General features: G+C 45.6%; 1 protein-coding gene across 3 annotated transcripts in view; it reads right to left on the reverse strand.

Moving 5' to 3' along the window:
* Window positions 1–13,620, reverse strand: part of Rpap2 (RNA polymerase II associated protein 2) — a 65,580-nt gene that overhangs the window by 3,249 nt on the left and 48,711 nt on the right. For 2 of the 3 annotated variants that reach the window (XM_075943100.1, XM_075943097.1), the window contains exon 12: window positions 2,301–2,450. In XM_075943100.1, the coding sequence (XP_075799215.1) occupies window positions 2,309–2,450 (142 nt within the window). In that variant the 3' untranslated portion in view covers window positions 2,301–2,308. Of the gene's footprint in view, window positions 1–2,300; window positions 2,451–6,033; window positions 6,113–13,620 lie in introns of those variants that run through there. The other variant, XM_075943099.1, reaches the window with a different exon arrangement.

Below are 13,620 nucleotides of genomic sequence, written 5' to 3' on the forward strand. Positions count from 1 at the left end.
TCTCATTCTTTACAGTAACAGGAAAAAAACTATCCTGAAATTCATATGGAAACACACAAGACCCTGGATAACTAAAACAATCATGATCATAAGAACAATACTGGATGGATGACCATTCCAGATTTCAAGATATATTTTAGAGCCCTGGTGATAATACGGTACAGGCACGAAACCCATGTAGACCAGTGCAACAAATCGTGAGTACATGGGTCTCCAGCCACTTAGTAGTTGACAGAGATGCCAAAAAGACACCGGAAACAAAAGTATCTTCAACAGATGGTGCTGGGCAAACTGGACGTCCACACATATAACGATAAAATTAGGCCCATATCTATCATCTCATACAAAAAGAAAATTCCAAATGGATCAACGACCTAAGCATGAAACCTGAAACTGCTGAGAAAACAGAGGCAGCGCCCGAAACGATTCAGGTGTGGAAAGCTCTTCCTGACCAGGGCTCCGTCGACACGATTCAGGTGTGGAAATCCCTTCCTGCCCAGGGATTAAGGCCCAAACCTGACAAGTGAGACTTGATAAAACTGAAAAGCTCTCATGGTGCCGGGAGGGGAGCCATCCTGTGCTGCTCAGCAGGGATGCCCACTACGATCTACAACAACCACTCCCAGGCCAGGTCATTCCTAAGGGGCAATATAGCTTGGAGCCTGTCTGGAACTCACTGTAGACCAGGCTGGCCTTGAACTTATAGAGCACTGGCCTGTGCCTTCCGAGTGCTGGGATTAAAGGCGTGCGCCACCACCGCCCGGCTAATAGAGGCACTCTTATTTTAGAGGTAGCCAGCAGCTGTCTAATTAGATTTAAGGTCCATTCAGCAGGAGGGAAATCAAAATCATGCCTGGTACGTGAAACCCAGCCAACTACCCAGGGTTAGTGAGGTCACGAATCTTAAAAGGAGAACCTATTACTGCTATTTTTAAACCAACAGAATCCTTAAACACATTCTAAATACTTCTACTCACAGGTAAGTACAGCTTCTCATTCCTCACCAAAGAAACTTTTCTTAGCTGTAGACGGAGACTATCACAGAAAACCACAACTGCTCAAAATACAGTAAGCAGCAGATCATGGGATGCCCAGCCCCAACAGATATACAATATCTGTTGTATACAACACAACTCCTGCACTAAGGTTAAGAGACATCTTGGAAGAGGGCATGAGAAGACTGTAAGAGCTGGAGAACCAGGAGGGAAATGAGAGAGAAGCTTTACCCATGACACCTCAACAATATGGCGGCCAGAACAAGAGACATGCCAACATGGAAGGGGAAATACTGCATGGGGTCCCACCTCTAGACAAAGAACAAAGGAGAGAAAGAGAGACAGAGACAGAGAGGAAAAAAATGAATTAGTTTTCCTTACCTCCAATAGCCAAAGCAGAGGTAAGGAAGACTTTCTTATCTAAAGCTTATTTCTATGCTGCTTGGCATTTATACTAAAGAGAATCTTGAATTAAGAATATTTCCCAAGAATTTTGATTTTCATATTAAATGAGAAGGCAGAAAAAGGTGTAGTTAAGGGACATTCTGATGGTCAGCTTGCAGGAGGCAAAGACTATTTTATTTGTGTTTTAATAAATAAAGCTTGCCTGAAGATCAGAGTGCAGAGCTAAGCCACTAGAGGCCAGAGAGTTTTGGCACACACCTTTAATCCCAGGACTCAAGGCCCCCTGGGCTCCAGAAGAGCGAATCTGTCTAAAGAGAAACAGAGTTCACACTAATCCCAGCATCAGAGAGGAGATCCGTGCAGTCTGGGTACAGTCTGAGGTCTGGAGGAGAGCACTGCAGTCTGCAGTCACGTGAGGACAGGATCGCCCCTTTGCCTGAGCCTTGGTAGAGGTAAAATCTCTCTAGTGGCTGCTTTGCTTTTCTGATCTTCGGCTTGAACCCCAATGTCTGTCTCTGGGTTTTTATAATTCATGCGACAGACTTGAGCTGTGTCTCTAGAAGCCAGGCATGCAAATTTACCTGCTTGTCTGCACTGAGGTAACTAAGATGCTGGCTAGAAAGAGGTCAGCTCCGCTCTCGGGGCAGCAGAATGGGAAGGCTCACGATGGACCACTGTGCTTTATGGGAAGAAACTCGGCCACGGGGGACAGCGGGATGGCCTGGGGCTGTCTTCACAGAAGATTTCCCAGGACTGGGGGCAGCTGAGTCTTTAGCCAGCTGCAGTGAGCTTGAGCTCTGCGCTTGTTTTTTAAACTTGTGGTTGGGGCGTCGTTAGCGAGAGAACACTGGCCGAGCACTTTCAGAAGCTCACACAGGTAACAAACAGAATCCAACTCACCATGTTTCTTAGCAGCTGGTTCTAAAGACAGTGGTTAAATTTTCAAGATCTTCACATTTTAAATGCAGTTCTGTCAGCAGGGTGGCTATAAACTGTGTAAATACCACGTTTTTCGGAGAATGCTTCTGAATGCCAAGAATCGGCGTCAATCTGAAATCAATAATAGTAAATGCGCATGAGGAAATGAGAAGGACCGGAGGACGCATCTTCAGTTTCCCATGGTTGGTCTCCTGGGAAGGAAAAGGTTTCTTCGAAATAACAAAATTTGTAGAGAAAGGTTTTTACTAAGTTGGAAGTCTCAGAAGACTAAAAGACCAACAAACGCTGTTCAATAAGAAAAGATGTCTACTGTGCCTATTAACACACCCAGTAAGTCAACAAAAATTCTTTGGATAAAAGCAAAATGCACAAAATTTTCATTTGTAGAATGGAGGAGACGGGGGGAGCTTTGGAAACAATCTATATAAAATATTTGGCTTATACCACCCGAAAAAAAAAAGATAACAAAAAGCAAGATTACCTATTGGGATGAATCTCTTACATTTTAATTCTTAAAACATTAATATACCATAAGGCATTTAATACCAAATCCATGTTTTTTCTTCAAACTGCTTCTGACAAATCTCTGAAGCCTGGCTACGTGTAATCTTCTCAATGAAACGAACAGCTTTTATTAGAAAACGGTTTCTTCTTTAATGTGCTGTGCACTGAACTCAAAGCTTTGCACATGCGAGACAAGCTACATTCCAGACTAAGATTTTAATAAAGTAGGCAATCAGAAACCCAAGATCACTGAGCAGACTGCTGCTGGCCTTCAACCCCTCCCACAGAGAACCAACGTAATGGGTATATGGATATATTTAAGTGAAGGATCATGGGACTCGGAGGATCCAGATACCTGGAACAAGAAGATCACAGTGGGGCACATATAAGTTCCCTTGTACAGAAGTGAGGGTCAAAGTGTCCCTGCAAACCAGCATGAGGATGCTGGCAGTCCTAGCTACAGGGAAGTTTACCATGTTTCTAGGCAACACACTTGGATGAGTAACTTTTAAATTTAAAATTTTGTATTATTCTTATTGTATGTACATGCATATACATGGTATGTGTGTTTGGGAGCATGTCCCATGCATGCATGTGGAAGACAGTACAGGATATGCACTAGAAACACTGCAAAAAGAAATTTTGGAAACAAAAAATCAAATTTTGGAAATGGAGATCTGACTAATGAAGAGCTCACTAAGAACAAAGCACACCCAACAGCAGCCAACCACCCCAAACCAGCTGAAGACCCCAGAACTGACCACACAAAAATGGAAACTGCACCTGGGTCTTTGATAAGATCCTCTTCAGAGAACACGCCTTTGAAGGCAAGAAGCACAGGATGGTCTGACAAGTTATACAGTAATATATAAAGATGCTAACCCTAAAATTTTGACTTAAATGTATACCTTTATACATGAATCAAGAGAACTATGACTTGTGTTTCCACAGTAACTCACATCTAGAAGGCAAATGGACCAATATATTGAATTTACATGTGTTAACAATTCCTTCTCTTATCACCTTGAACACGTGTTATTAAATAACAGCAATACTCACACCTCCAGTCTGCCAGGCACAGTCCAAATTTCTCCAGTTATCTTTAGCAAGAGGCTGTCTGCTCTTTGGATGAATCGGTCAGGATTGGGTCTTAGCAAACTGATAAGGGTTAGAAGTGCCGAGAAGCTGTGGGTTCTCAGACTGGACTGGAGAACCTATGTGTGTGCGTGGGGGGGGGAGGGATACCGTGCTGGGGCCGAGACAAGGTTCTATCCAGGGTCATCTTTTGTAAACAAGGACTGAGGAACACAGAACCAGTGTGCATATGGCTGACCAGGCTCTGGACAAGGCTGACGACTGGAACTGTTGAGTTCCCAGTCAACAACCGTCTTCCTCAGTCTCCTGGCTGAGCGTGCTGCAGGTGACGGCATTTTCTTTTTCTCTAGAATTCTGCTTTGGGTTTTTGAGACCCTCTGATTCTTTCCTCTCTCCTGTTTATTTTTCTTTTCTCAGCAGCTCATTAGTCATAAGCTCAAGTCTCATCCTGGTCCTTTTCTCTCCCACACTGAGTCACATGGCTCTGACTAGCCATCATTAAAACCTGGGGTTTTTCTCCTGTAGGCCACCCTAGAGTACACAAATGCATCATGTTCAAACCAGAACCTCTCTCATTTCTTCCACCACAACATTCTGGTACCAGAAAACCCAGTCCTCTTTTTGAAGGGAGAGAGGGGCCAGGCACTGACCTCAGGGCTCTGTGCACACTGACTACAGCCGTCCTGATTGCTGCCTTTGCAGTGCTGGGGACCGAACCCAGGGCATCATGTGTGCTAGACAGGTGCCCTAAGACTGAGCAGCACTCTCCTCCCTCCTCAGCTGCCATCCCTGTGGAGCCTGCAGTGTTCTCAGGTCAGCTCCACCCACTCCCCTCTCAGCGTCTCAGCTCACTGCAGGCAGGAGCCCCTGCCTGGGCTACTGCTGCATTCTTGTCAGTCAGCCACTTCCACACCCGTGGGCACAGCTCTCTCAGGTCTGATCGCACCACTCCCTTCAGCAACAACTGTAAGAGGATTCTAACTTCTTTGGACCATTTTTCAGTGTTTTACCACATGAATATATATCAACTTATGTGAATGAATGTGCTGTTAGCCATGAAGTTTGCTAAGTCACCGCCAGGGAAAAGCAAACGCCCCATTTTTCTCAGCCATCTTCTCATTCTCCACAGCCTTGTTCTTTTAATTTGGCAATTATTGCCGGGCGGTGGTAGCTCATGCCTTTTATCCCAGCACTTAGGAGGCAGAGGCTGGTGGATCTCTCTGAGTCTGAGGCCATCCTGGTCTATAGCGTGAATTCCAGGACACCCAGGGCTACAAAAAGAAACCTTGTCTTAAAAAAAGGCAATGACCATTTCAGAACTGAAATTGCTGTCCCCCGCATTATCACTTGTCGATATACTAGGAGAGAGAGGCCCAGGGACACACTGGGACCCATGGGCTTGTTTCACCTTCCTACTTATTTTTGTAAATGAAGTTTTACTAGCCTACAGATTTACAGCAAATGGCTACTTTTGTGTTACGACAGCAAAGCTGAGTGGCTGGGACTACAGTAAAGACAAAAATATTTACCATCTGGCCCTGTACAAATATTGGTCAGTCTTTACTTTTCTCACGTAGCCCAGCTGGTCTGCAACTCACCATGTAGCTGAGGCGTCTTTGAACTCCTGATCTTTCTGCCTCCACCTCTGGAACGCTGGGATTACAAACATGAACCACTAAAGTCAGCCCCTATGCTAATTAAAACAAGTAACTCTATTATTAATACACTGCTTACAGCTCTACTGATTATGGTGCCAGCAACAAGAGAAATCCAGGCAAGCCATCTGGCTTTAGGAGTCTAGTCTGGGAAAGATGTCTTAAAAGTCACAATGATCTCATAAAACCTTCCTCTTGGAAGAGACTTCTCCCGGGCTGACCAATCCTGCCTCTGCACCAAGATGGTCTCATCTTCTCCCATATCTCTGCACAGTGGGCTCGTTCCTGGACTCCATTAGGTTTAAACGCCTTCCTCCTTGCAATCAGTCCTCACCTTCATCCCACCTCTTTACTCTGCTTTATTCTTCTCCGTTGTCCTTCCTGCATCCCTGGGTGGTGACGTATCTTCGGCGTCTGTCACACTGTTGCTGACCAGTAACTACAGCTGAAGGTGGCTTATCAGGTCACTGTGTTGCATTGCTGCAATGTTTTTCTCTTTATCACAACATTACCCTTTTTCTAGAGGAAAAGATGGAGGGAAATATTTTGATCTTTCCTTTTTGCTTACATACAGTTGCATCTTCCTGCCAGAATATTCCAGAGCAACAGCCAGGGATTTTAAGGAGCTTTAAATGCATCAGGTGAACCAAGTACTACACAGGAACTTCCAGCTACTCCTGCATGTCCCCTCTCATGTCTGGTCCTCTTGGAATTAATTCTGTGATATGAGAGTTGTCAGGGTCAGAGCCTGGGCCCCGGCAGCCCTGCAGGTGTGGCTCTCATCCCATCTTCCACCGGCCACTTAAACAAAGATTCACGAAATGGGGGAAAGGACATTTACTCAATGTAGTCACTGGGAAGAGGAACAAATAAACAAATCTAGTTACACTCTGGCCCCCTAAGTCCTGACATGAACACAAGGCAAGAAGTATGCACAACTGGGCGATCCTGGTGTAACCCGCCATTACCCATGTTCTGGGCTCCAGTATTTCCTGCAAGATGGTCTAGCAGAAGCTGTCAGAACTATGTGAGATCTCTTCCCAGGAGATCCTCTCTGGTTGGCACTAGGGTTAAGCCATTTTACTTTTCCCAGCATAAAGTTGTTGGCAAACAAAGGGAAGGGGACAACCGTCTCTCGAATACCTTTGTTCCTGCCAGGACAGTTTCATGGGAAGAATGGATTCTGTCAAGAGGAAACAGTGCCAAGTGTCACTAGGCAGGCTTAATCTGTAGCTTTTAACTTTTTCCTGTCCTAAAACCAGTCAACCAAGCAGCCAGCTGGCTCCAACAAGAATAGCCATGAACTGACTATGTTGCTCAGGCTAGACTCAAACTCCCAGGCTCAAGTTATTCTCTTGCCTCTACAACTGAGCTGGGACTTCGGGGCATAGATGACTACCATTGTGCTGGAATTCTAAGAAGTCCCTCCCTCCCTCCCTCCCTCCCTCCCTCCCTCCCTCCCTCCCTTCCTTCCTTTCTTCCTTCCTTTCAAACACTTCAGAAACACTCTTTTGGGTGCTAGAGAGATGGCTCCCTGGCTAAAAGCATGTGTCCTGCAGAGGCCCAGGTTTGGTCCCCAGAGCCCGCATGGTGATTCAGACTTTTGTCACTCTAGTTCCAGAGCTCTGATGTCCTCTTCTGACATTCGAGGGTACACAGATACTCTTGCTTTTGTGGGTTTGGGGGTTGAGCACAGGACTTCACTTACCCTAGACAAACATTATACCATTATCTAGCCCTTTCGCCCCCCCCTCCTTTTTCAATACAGGATTTCACCATGTAGCCCTAGCTGCCCTGGAAGTCAGTCTGTAGACCAGGCTGGCCTTGAACTCACAGAGATCCGCCTGCCTCTGCCTCCTGAGTGCTGGGATGCTGTGTCACTACTCCTCATAACCCATGCTCTTTCCTGTGCTCCCATCCAGTTTCTTACTGTAGAGACAGAGTGCCTCAGAACACAAACACTGTCTGAATCTATCACTGCAAAAGCCTAACAAACCCAAAGACTATACTATGAAATGAAATCTTTCACTCCTAAGTTATCTCTGAAGTACACCTGCAGGTCTTACCAAATACTTAGCCCCTTTTGTAAAACCTGACTGACGTAAACTTTGCTATTGGCTCTGTGGCCCAGGCTGGTTTTGAAGCCTTCCTAGGGCGAGATTACAGGTGTGCACTCTATCCTCAGGTACATTATCCTGTTCAACCTTTTTATTAAAAATAACCCACCGAACACTGAAAGGGACAAGTCTCTATTCTCCTTAAACTTTCAGTAGTAACCACCAAGGACAACAACAACCGAATCACTTCTACTTAAAAATTAAGAAATAGCAACACACCAGAGTTGATGTTTGACAATGTGTTTCTCTAGGAAACATCTTTAAAATCATTGGTAGACAATGTGGATGGTAGTGAATATTTTAAAAATTAATGCTTAAATCTGTCTAAGCATGAGTGAGGGCAGAGGTCCGCTTTGCACATACTGTCCTAGAGGGGAACAGTCTGCAAAAGTAGGTAATAAAAACTTGTGACATAACATCACAAAGGAGAAGAAACTTCCCATGGGAACTGCAAGGATTCCAGTCTCAATTCTGAACACAGAGGCCCCGGCAGCCAGCTCTCCACAGTGACAACAAAGGCAAAGCCAAGTGTCAAACAGCATCTTATTGATAAGCCCTAGCCAGTACTCCACATCTGTCACATCAAAAGGAGAGCACACGCCAGGCTGGAACAGGGCTCTCCGCTTTTAGGACAGCATCTGGTGGACAGGGACTCTGAGGAGGAGGAAGGGCTTCTAGTCTGAGCATGACAACAGAGGCTTTTAATAAAACAAACTCAAGGACCGGAGCTCTGAAAACTGCTGATTAGGCCTCAGAAGTTACCCACAGGTCCGGGGTTTGTATCCTGTCAGCAGAGAGAGCCATACACAGAGTTCAAATCTTGGTTTATCTGACAATTAGGACTAAATGACAGATTTAATGCTGTATAAGCCATCGGTAGGGAGATGCACTTGGAGTTTTCAGTGACTTTCCCCATTCTGGTCTCTCCTGCCTCCGTTGCTGTGCCAGGTTGAAGCACTGGGACCTGCACTCAAGAGCTCCGAGCATCCAGCATTCTGAATTAGCACGTCTCGGGTATCTATAGGCACCTGCATCGTGGATTCCCCAGGACCACACCCTCAGCACTGAGCTGTAGCAGGAGCACTCTCGGGGTGGGCTCCGAGGCAGGCTGTTCTAAATGGCACTGGACAGCACATCCCCCTCACATAGAGGAGAGCCGTGAGGAGGTCTGCGTGAGTAAATGTCACCAGAGAACACGGCGCTGTATGGTTTAGGGGTGGAGGAAGGGACAGGAAGCAAAAGCCACACAATTTTACCTATCAGATTTGAGAAATTACTGAGTTCAAACAGAGTTCTGCTGCAGGGAGGGAGACCACTCTGTGGCTCACCATGCATAAAGGCCATGGATGCAGTGACTGTTAAAAGATAACACTGGCCTTTTTCAAGAAAAAACTCCAAACCCTCGCCCCTCTTATTCTCTGTAAGTCAGAGCCAGGAAGGAGAGGCACGAGGGAATTTCCTACCAAAGAGAAACACTGTCAGGGTTTGCATACACTGCATTTATCATGTTAGCAATGTAAAAGACAGCGGAGCCTGGAGCGGAGGCTCACAGCCATAATCCCAGCACTTCTGAGGACAACCACAAGCTCTAAGCTAGCCTGGGCTATAGGATGGGGCCCTATTTTAAAGTACCAAATAACAAACATAATACCTGACGTCTATGGGATTAGAGTCAAACAAGAGCAAAACCTACTTGGGACAGACGAGACAATTCTGTTTTTCATACGTTTATATAAATTTTAAGATGAGATAGGGTCTCACTATGAAGCCCAGTCTCTTGCTTCAGTCTCTTGCGTGCTGGGGTTGCAGGCATGCACCATAGCACTCTTGCATGCTGGGGTTGCAGGCATGCACCATGGCCCTCAGCTGAAGTACTTCATTAAGAATGGTGCAGGTGAAAATCTAACAGACGTTTAACTAGTATCTTATGAGGTTATACCACCTAATTTTCTCAGTGGGATTCAGTATCAATCTTACATGTATTTAATTCTTTATGCATTGGTGTGAGGGTGTCAGATTCTCTGGAACTGAGTCACAGACAGTTGTGAGCTGCCATGTGGGTGCCGGGACTTGAACCTGGGTCCTCTGGAAGGGCAGCCAGTGCTCTTAACTGCTGGGCCGTCTCTCCAGCCCCAGTATCAGGCTATCTTGCTGTTCTATATGCTGAGCTAGGATTTATCCTTCTTTCCAGAAGAACTAAATGACAAGAGGATTAAACCAGAATGTCTCTGTCTTTACTGCCCTACGCTCACACTCAGAAAATGAAACACTGGCAACCCGTGCCTGTAACACAAAAGCTCACGATGCTGTCAGAAAGTTGAGGGCTCACACATACCATAGATATTATGTGAAATGTCTTTTTCAGAAGTGAGAAAAAGGGTATATCTTTTCAAAAGGATTTCTGCCTGTATATTTAAGGGCTCTTCAGGATGCAAATAATTAGAATTTCAAATTTCATATTTAAAATGAACTTTCTTTACCCCATGGTTTCTTGGACAGAAGGCAAAAAGTCCAACTCTAAGGGGCAGCTACATTCGTCTAGCCTATGGATCTGATTTCTTACCCACAATAAAACAATAATCAGTTGAGCTAAACGTTCATAAAGTCAGCATGCTGCAGAGCCTCCTCTTCCTATAAGACAGCACAGGCTAGGCCATGTGCTGTGGGACGACTTTACGCTTTTCTTCCGTTTTGTTGACCTGACAGGAAAGCAGATGCCCAGAGATGGGAGCTGAGTCTCACATTCAGACACCCCAGCCCTTGAGCCTGCACGGCCCCCTTGTGGGGGGATCCAAACACAAGTCAGTGATTTACAACTTTCTACAAAGATTTTCTTATGAGACAACTTGTTGGTCTTTCTGTGAGGTTGCAGCAGGTGTTAACTCCAAGATGAGGCAAGCGACTCTATGAAGGTCACGTAAGTCAGTAACAGACGTGCAAACAGCCCCAGGAGCACCCCACAGTCTGCACTCCTAACCGCGAGACCACAGCAGCTCACACATCTGATTCATTTTAAGAACCGAGCAGGTCTCATGATTTTCAGAGACCACTGTGTGTGCTCTTCAAGTACAGCATGAGGGAGGTCTGCCATTACAGAGAAAACAGGCCAACACAAGTGGGCAAGCCTGCTGTGAGCCTTTCTACTCAGCACCCCGATAAACCCTGAGTTTGGTTCTTGGTTCTCTATGTACAATTAGCTCCTAGGAAGCTAAAAACAAAACTTCTATTTAGGTCTTACAAAGACCAGCGAATCAAAACTTGTGAATCAGTCATTAGTAAATACATTTTTTAAAGTTCCTGATGTGATTCTAATGGACAGCCAAGATAGAGAAACAACAATTCAGAGGTTCCTCTAGTTTATAAAAACTGGATCTTGTGCTGTTGCTCGGGCTGGTCTTGAACTCCCAGGCTCGTGTAGTTCTCTGGTCTTGGCCTGAGTAGCTGGAATGGTAGGCACGTACGTTCAGATCCTACATTTCTGAACTGAATAAGCAGGTTAAATCAGTCACGCTGAAGCTGCGGGCTAAGTGTTCCCCACATTCTAGGTATCCACTACTGCTGAGAGAAACTGACTAGCAAAGACAATCTTCTGGCAGGTCTTTTCATAGGTGACGGCAGTGACACAGACACAGCTTTCACTGACAGGTTCCATCATAAGCCACAGTGCCGCCAGAGGCTTGCAAGGGGAGACACGTTGACAGCCCCAGGAGAGAAATGTTAGATACGAGGCAACCTCATGTGGGGAGCTGGGATCTCACTACTTTTAAAAAATTAATTTGTTCTTAGAAAATTTTGCGCATATACACAGTGCACGCTGCTCCCCCATCCTTCCCACAGCCCCTCTCATGTTCATGGAGGTTATCTGTTTAGGAAGGCAGTCTAGGCTGGTGTGCTTCAGTAACAGCGGGCATGGACAAAACACACAGAGAAAACATAGCTGGGTGTGGGAGTGCACACCTTTCAATCCCAGCAGAGGCAAGTGGCTATCTGTGAGTCTGAGGCCAGCTTGGTCTGTACAGCAAGTTCCATATCAACCAGGATGAACAGTGACACACTGACTCAAACCAAAACTGAAAGGCAGAGTAATCAACTATGAGAAGTAAAGGGCAAGTGTATTAGTCAGGGTTATCGGGAGGAACAGAACTTATAGAATCTATCTATCTATCTATCTATCTATCTATCTATCTATCTATCTATCTATCTATCTATCTATCTATCTATCGGATTTATTGGAATGGCTTACAGGTGCAGTGATATTTCATTTGTATTTTAAAAAATAAAGCTTGCCTGAAGTTCAGAGAGTAAAACAGCCACATTGGTAAGCCATACAGACCAGGCAGTGGTGGCACACACCTTTAATCCCAGTAGCCACACTAGTTAGCCATAGAGGCTGGGTGGTGGTGGTGCACGCCTTTAATCCCAACACTAGAGAGGAATATAAAATGGGAGGAGACAGCTCTCAGACACAGTCTCATTCTGAGATTCTTGGAGGCAGGATCGCCATTTCAGTCTGAGGTAGAGGTGAGAGCCAGTGGCTGGCTGCTTTGCTTTTCTGAGCCTCAGGTTGAACCCCAATATCTGTCTCTGGGTTTTTATTATTTGTGTCACGTACAGGCTAGTCCAGCTAGTCCAACAATGGCTGTCTACCAAAAGAAGGCCCAAGAACCCAGTAATTTTTCGGTCCATGAGGCTGGACGTCCAGGGAAGCAGGCTCTGATGCCAGTGAACAGATGGAGTTGCTGGAGAGAGTGAGGGTAAGCAGGCAAAAATGTAAGAACTTCCTTCTTCCATGTCTTTACATAGGCTGCTAGCAGAAGGTGTGGCCCAGATTAATGCTGGATCTTTCCACCTCCTAAAATCCAGATTAAAGGTGTATCTTCCCAGCTGGGAGGTGGTGGCACATGCCTTTGATCCCAGAACTGGGGAGGCAGAGGCAGGCAGATCTCTTGAGTTTAAGGCCAGCTTGTTATACAGAGTGAGTTTCAGGATAGCCAAGGCTATACAAAGAAACCCTGTCTTGAAAAACAACAACAACAAACAAACAGGATGGGTCTTCATACTTCAAATGATTTAACTAAGAAAAATCCTTTACAGTGTACCCAGTCACTTGGGTTGGGTTTTAGTTCATTCCAGATGTAGTCAAATTGTTGGCCAAGAATAGCTAACATAGCAAGAGAAAAGAACACCCACCTCCCAGGCTCTTTAGGTAAGGTCTCACTGTCGGCAGGCAAGCTTTGCACTCTTGGCAATTCTTCTGCCTCAGCCTCTCTAGTTCTAGGGTTTAGCCTAGACCACTGTGCTTGGGCTAACAAAGTCAGTTTTCAATGCTGGGTAATCAGGAAGACACCAAAGGAACAGGACTCATCTGAAAGGGAAGATACGTTGGATCTCAATTTCGAGTCTTAAGTGCCCAAGGGACATTCAAATAGAGATGGTCAACAAAGGGAATCCTGGGAGAGCAGCAGGACACAGTCCGGGAAGAGGACACTGAAATACATGGCTGAGAAGTCCAGCTTTGCCCCTGAAGTACCTCCACCCCAAACATTTGCTGTAGCTTCTTTGTGTGTGCATGTGTGTATGCATGTTGGTGTGTGTGCACTCGCGTGTGTGAGCGTTCATGTACAATGTGTGTGTGTGTGAACGCAGTCCTCATGAAGTGTCTAACGGCAACCCCAGGAGCTGGCCCTCACTTCCCATCTTGCTTTGAGACAGTGTTTCTTTGTTCTCTCACCGAGTATGCTGGCCTGCCAGTTCCCAGCAATTCTGTCTCCACCTCCCCTATCTTTGTAGGAACATTGGTATTACAGACACATTTTAAATCCAGCTTTTTATGTGGGTGCTAGAGATTCAAACTCAGGTCCTAATGCTTGCGCAGAAATGCTTTTACCCAATGGAGTCATCTCCCCAGTT

Source organism: Microtus pennsylvanicus, chromosome 12, assembly GCF_037038515.1.
Source record: "Microtus pennsylvanicus isolate mMicPen1 chromosome 12, mMicPen1.hap1, whole genome shotgun sequence".
Lineage (NCBI taxonomy): Eukaryota > Metazoa > Chordata > Mammalia > Rodentia > Cricetidae > Microtus > Microtus pennsylvanicus.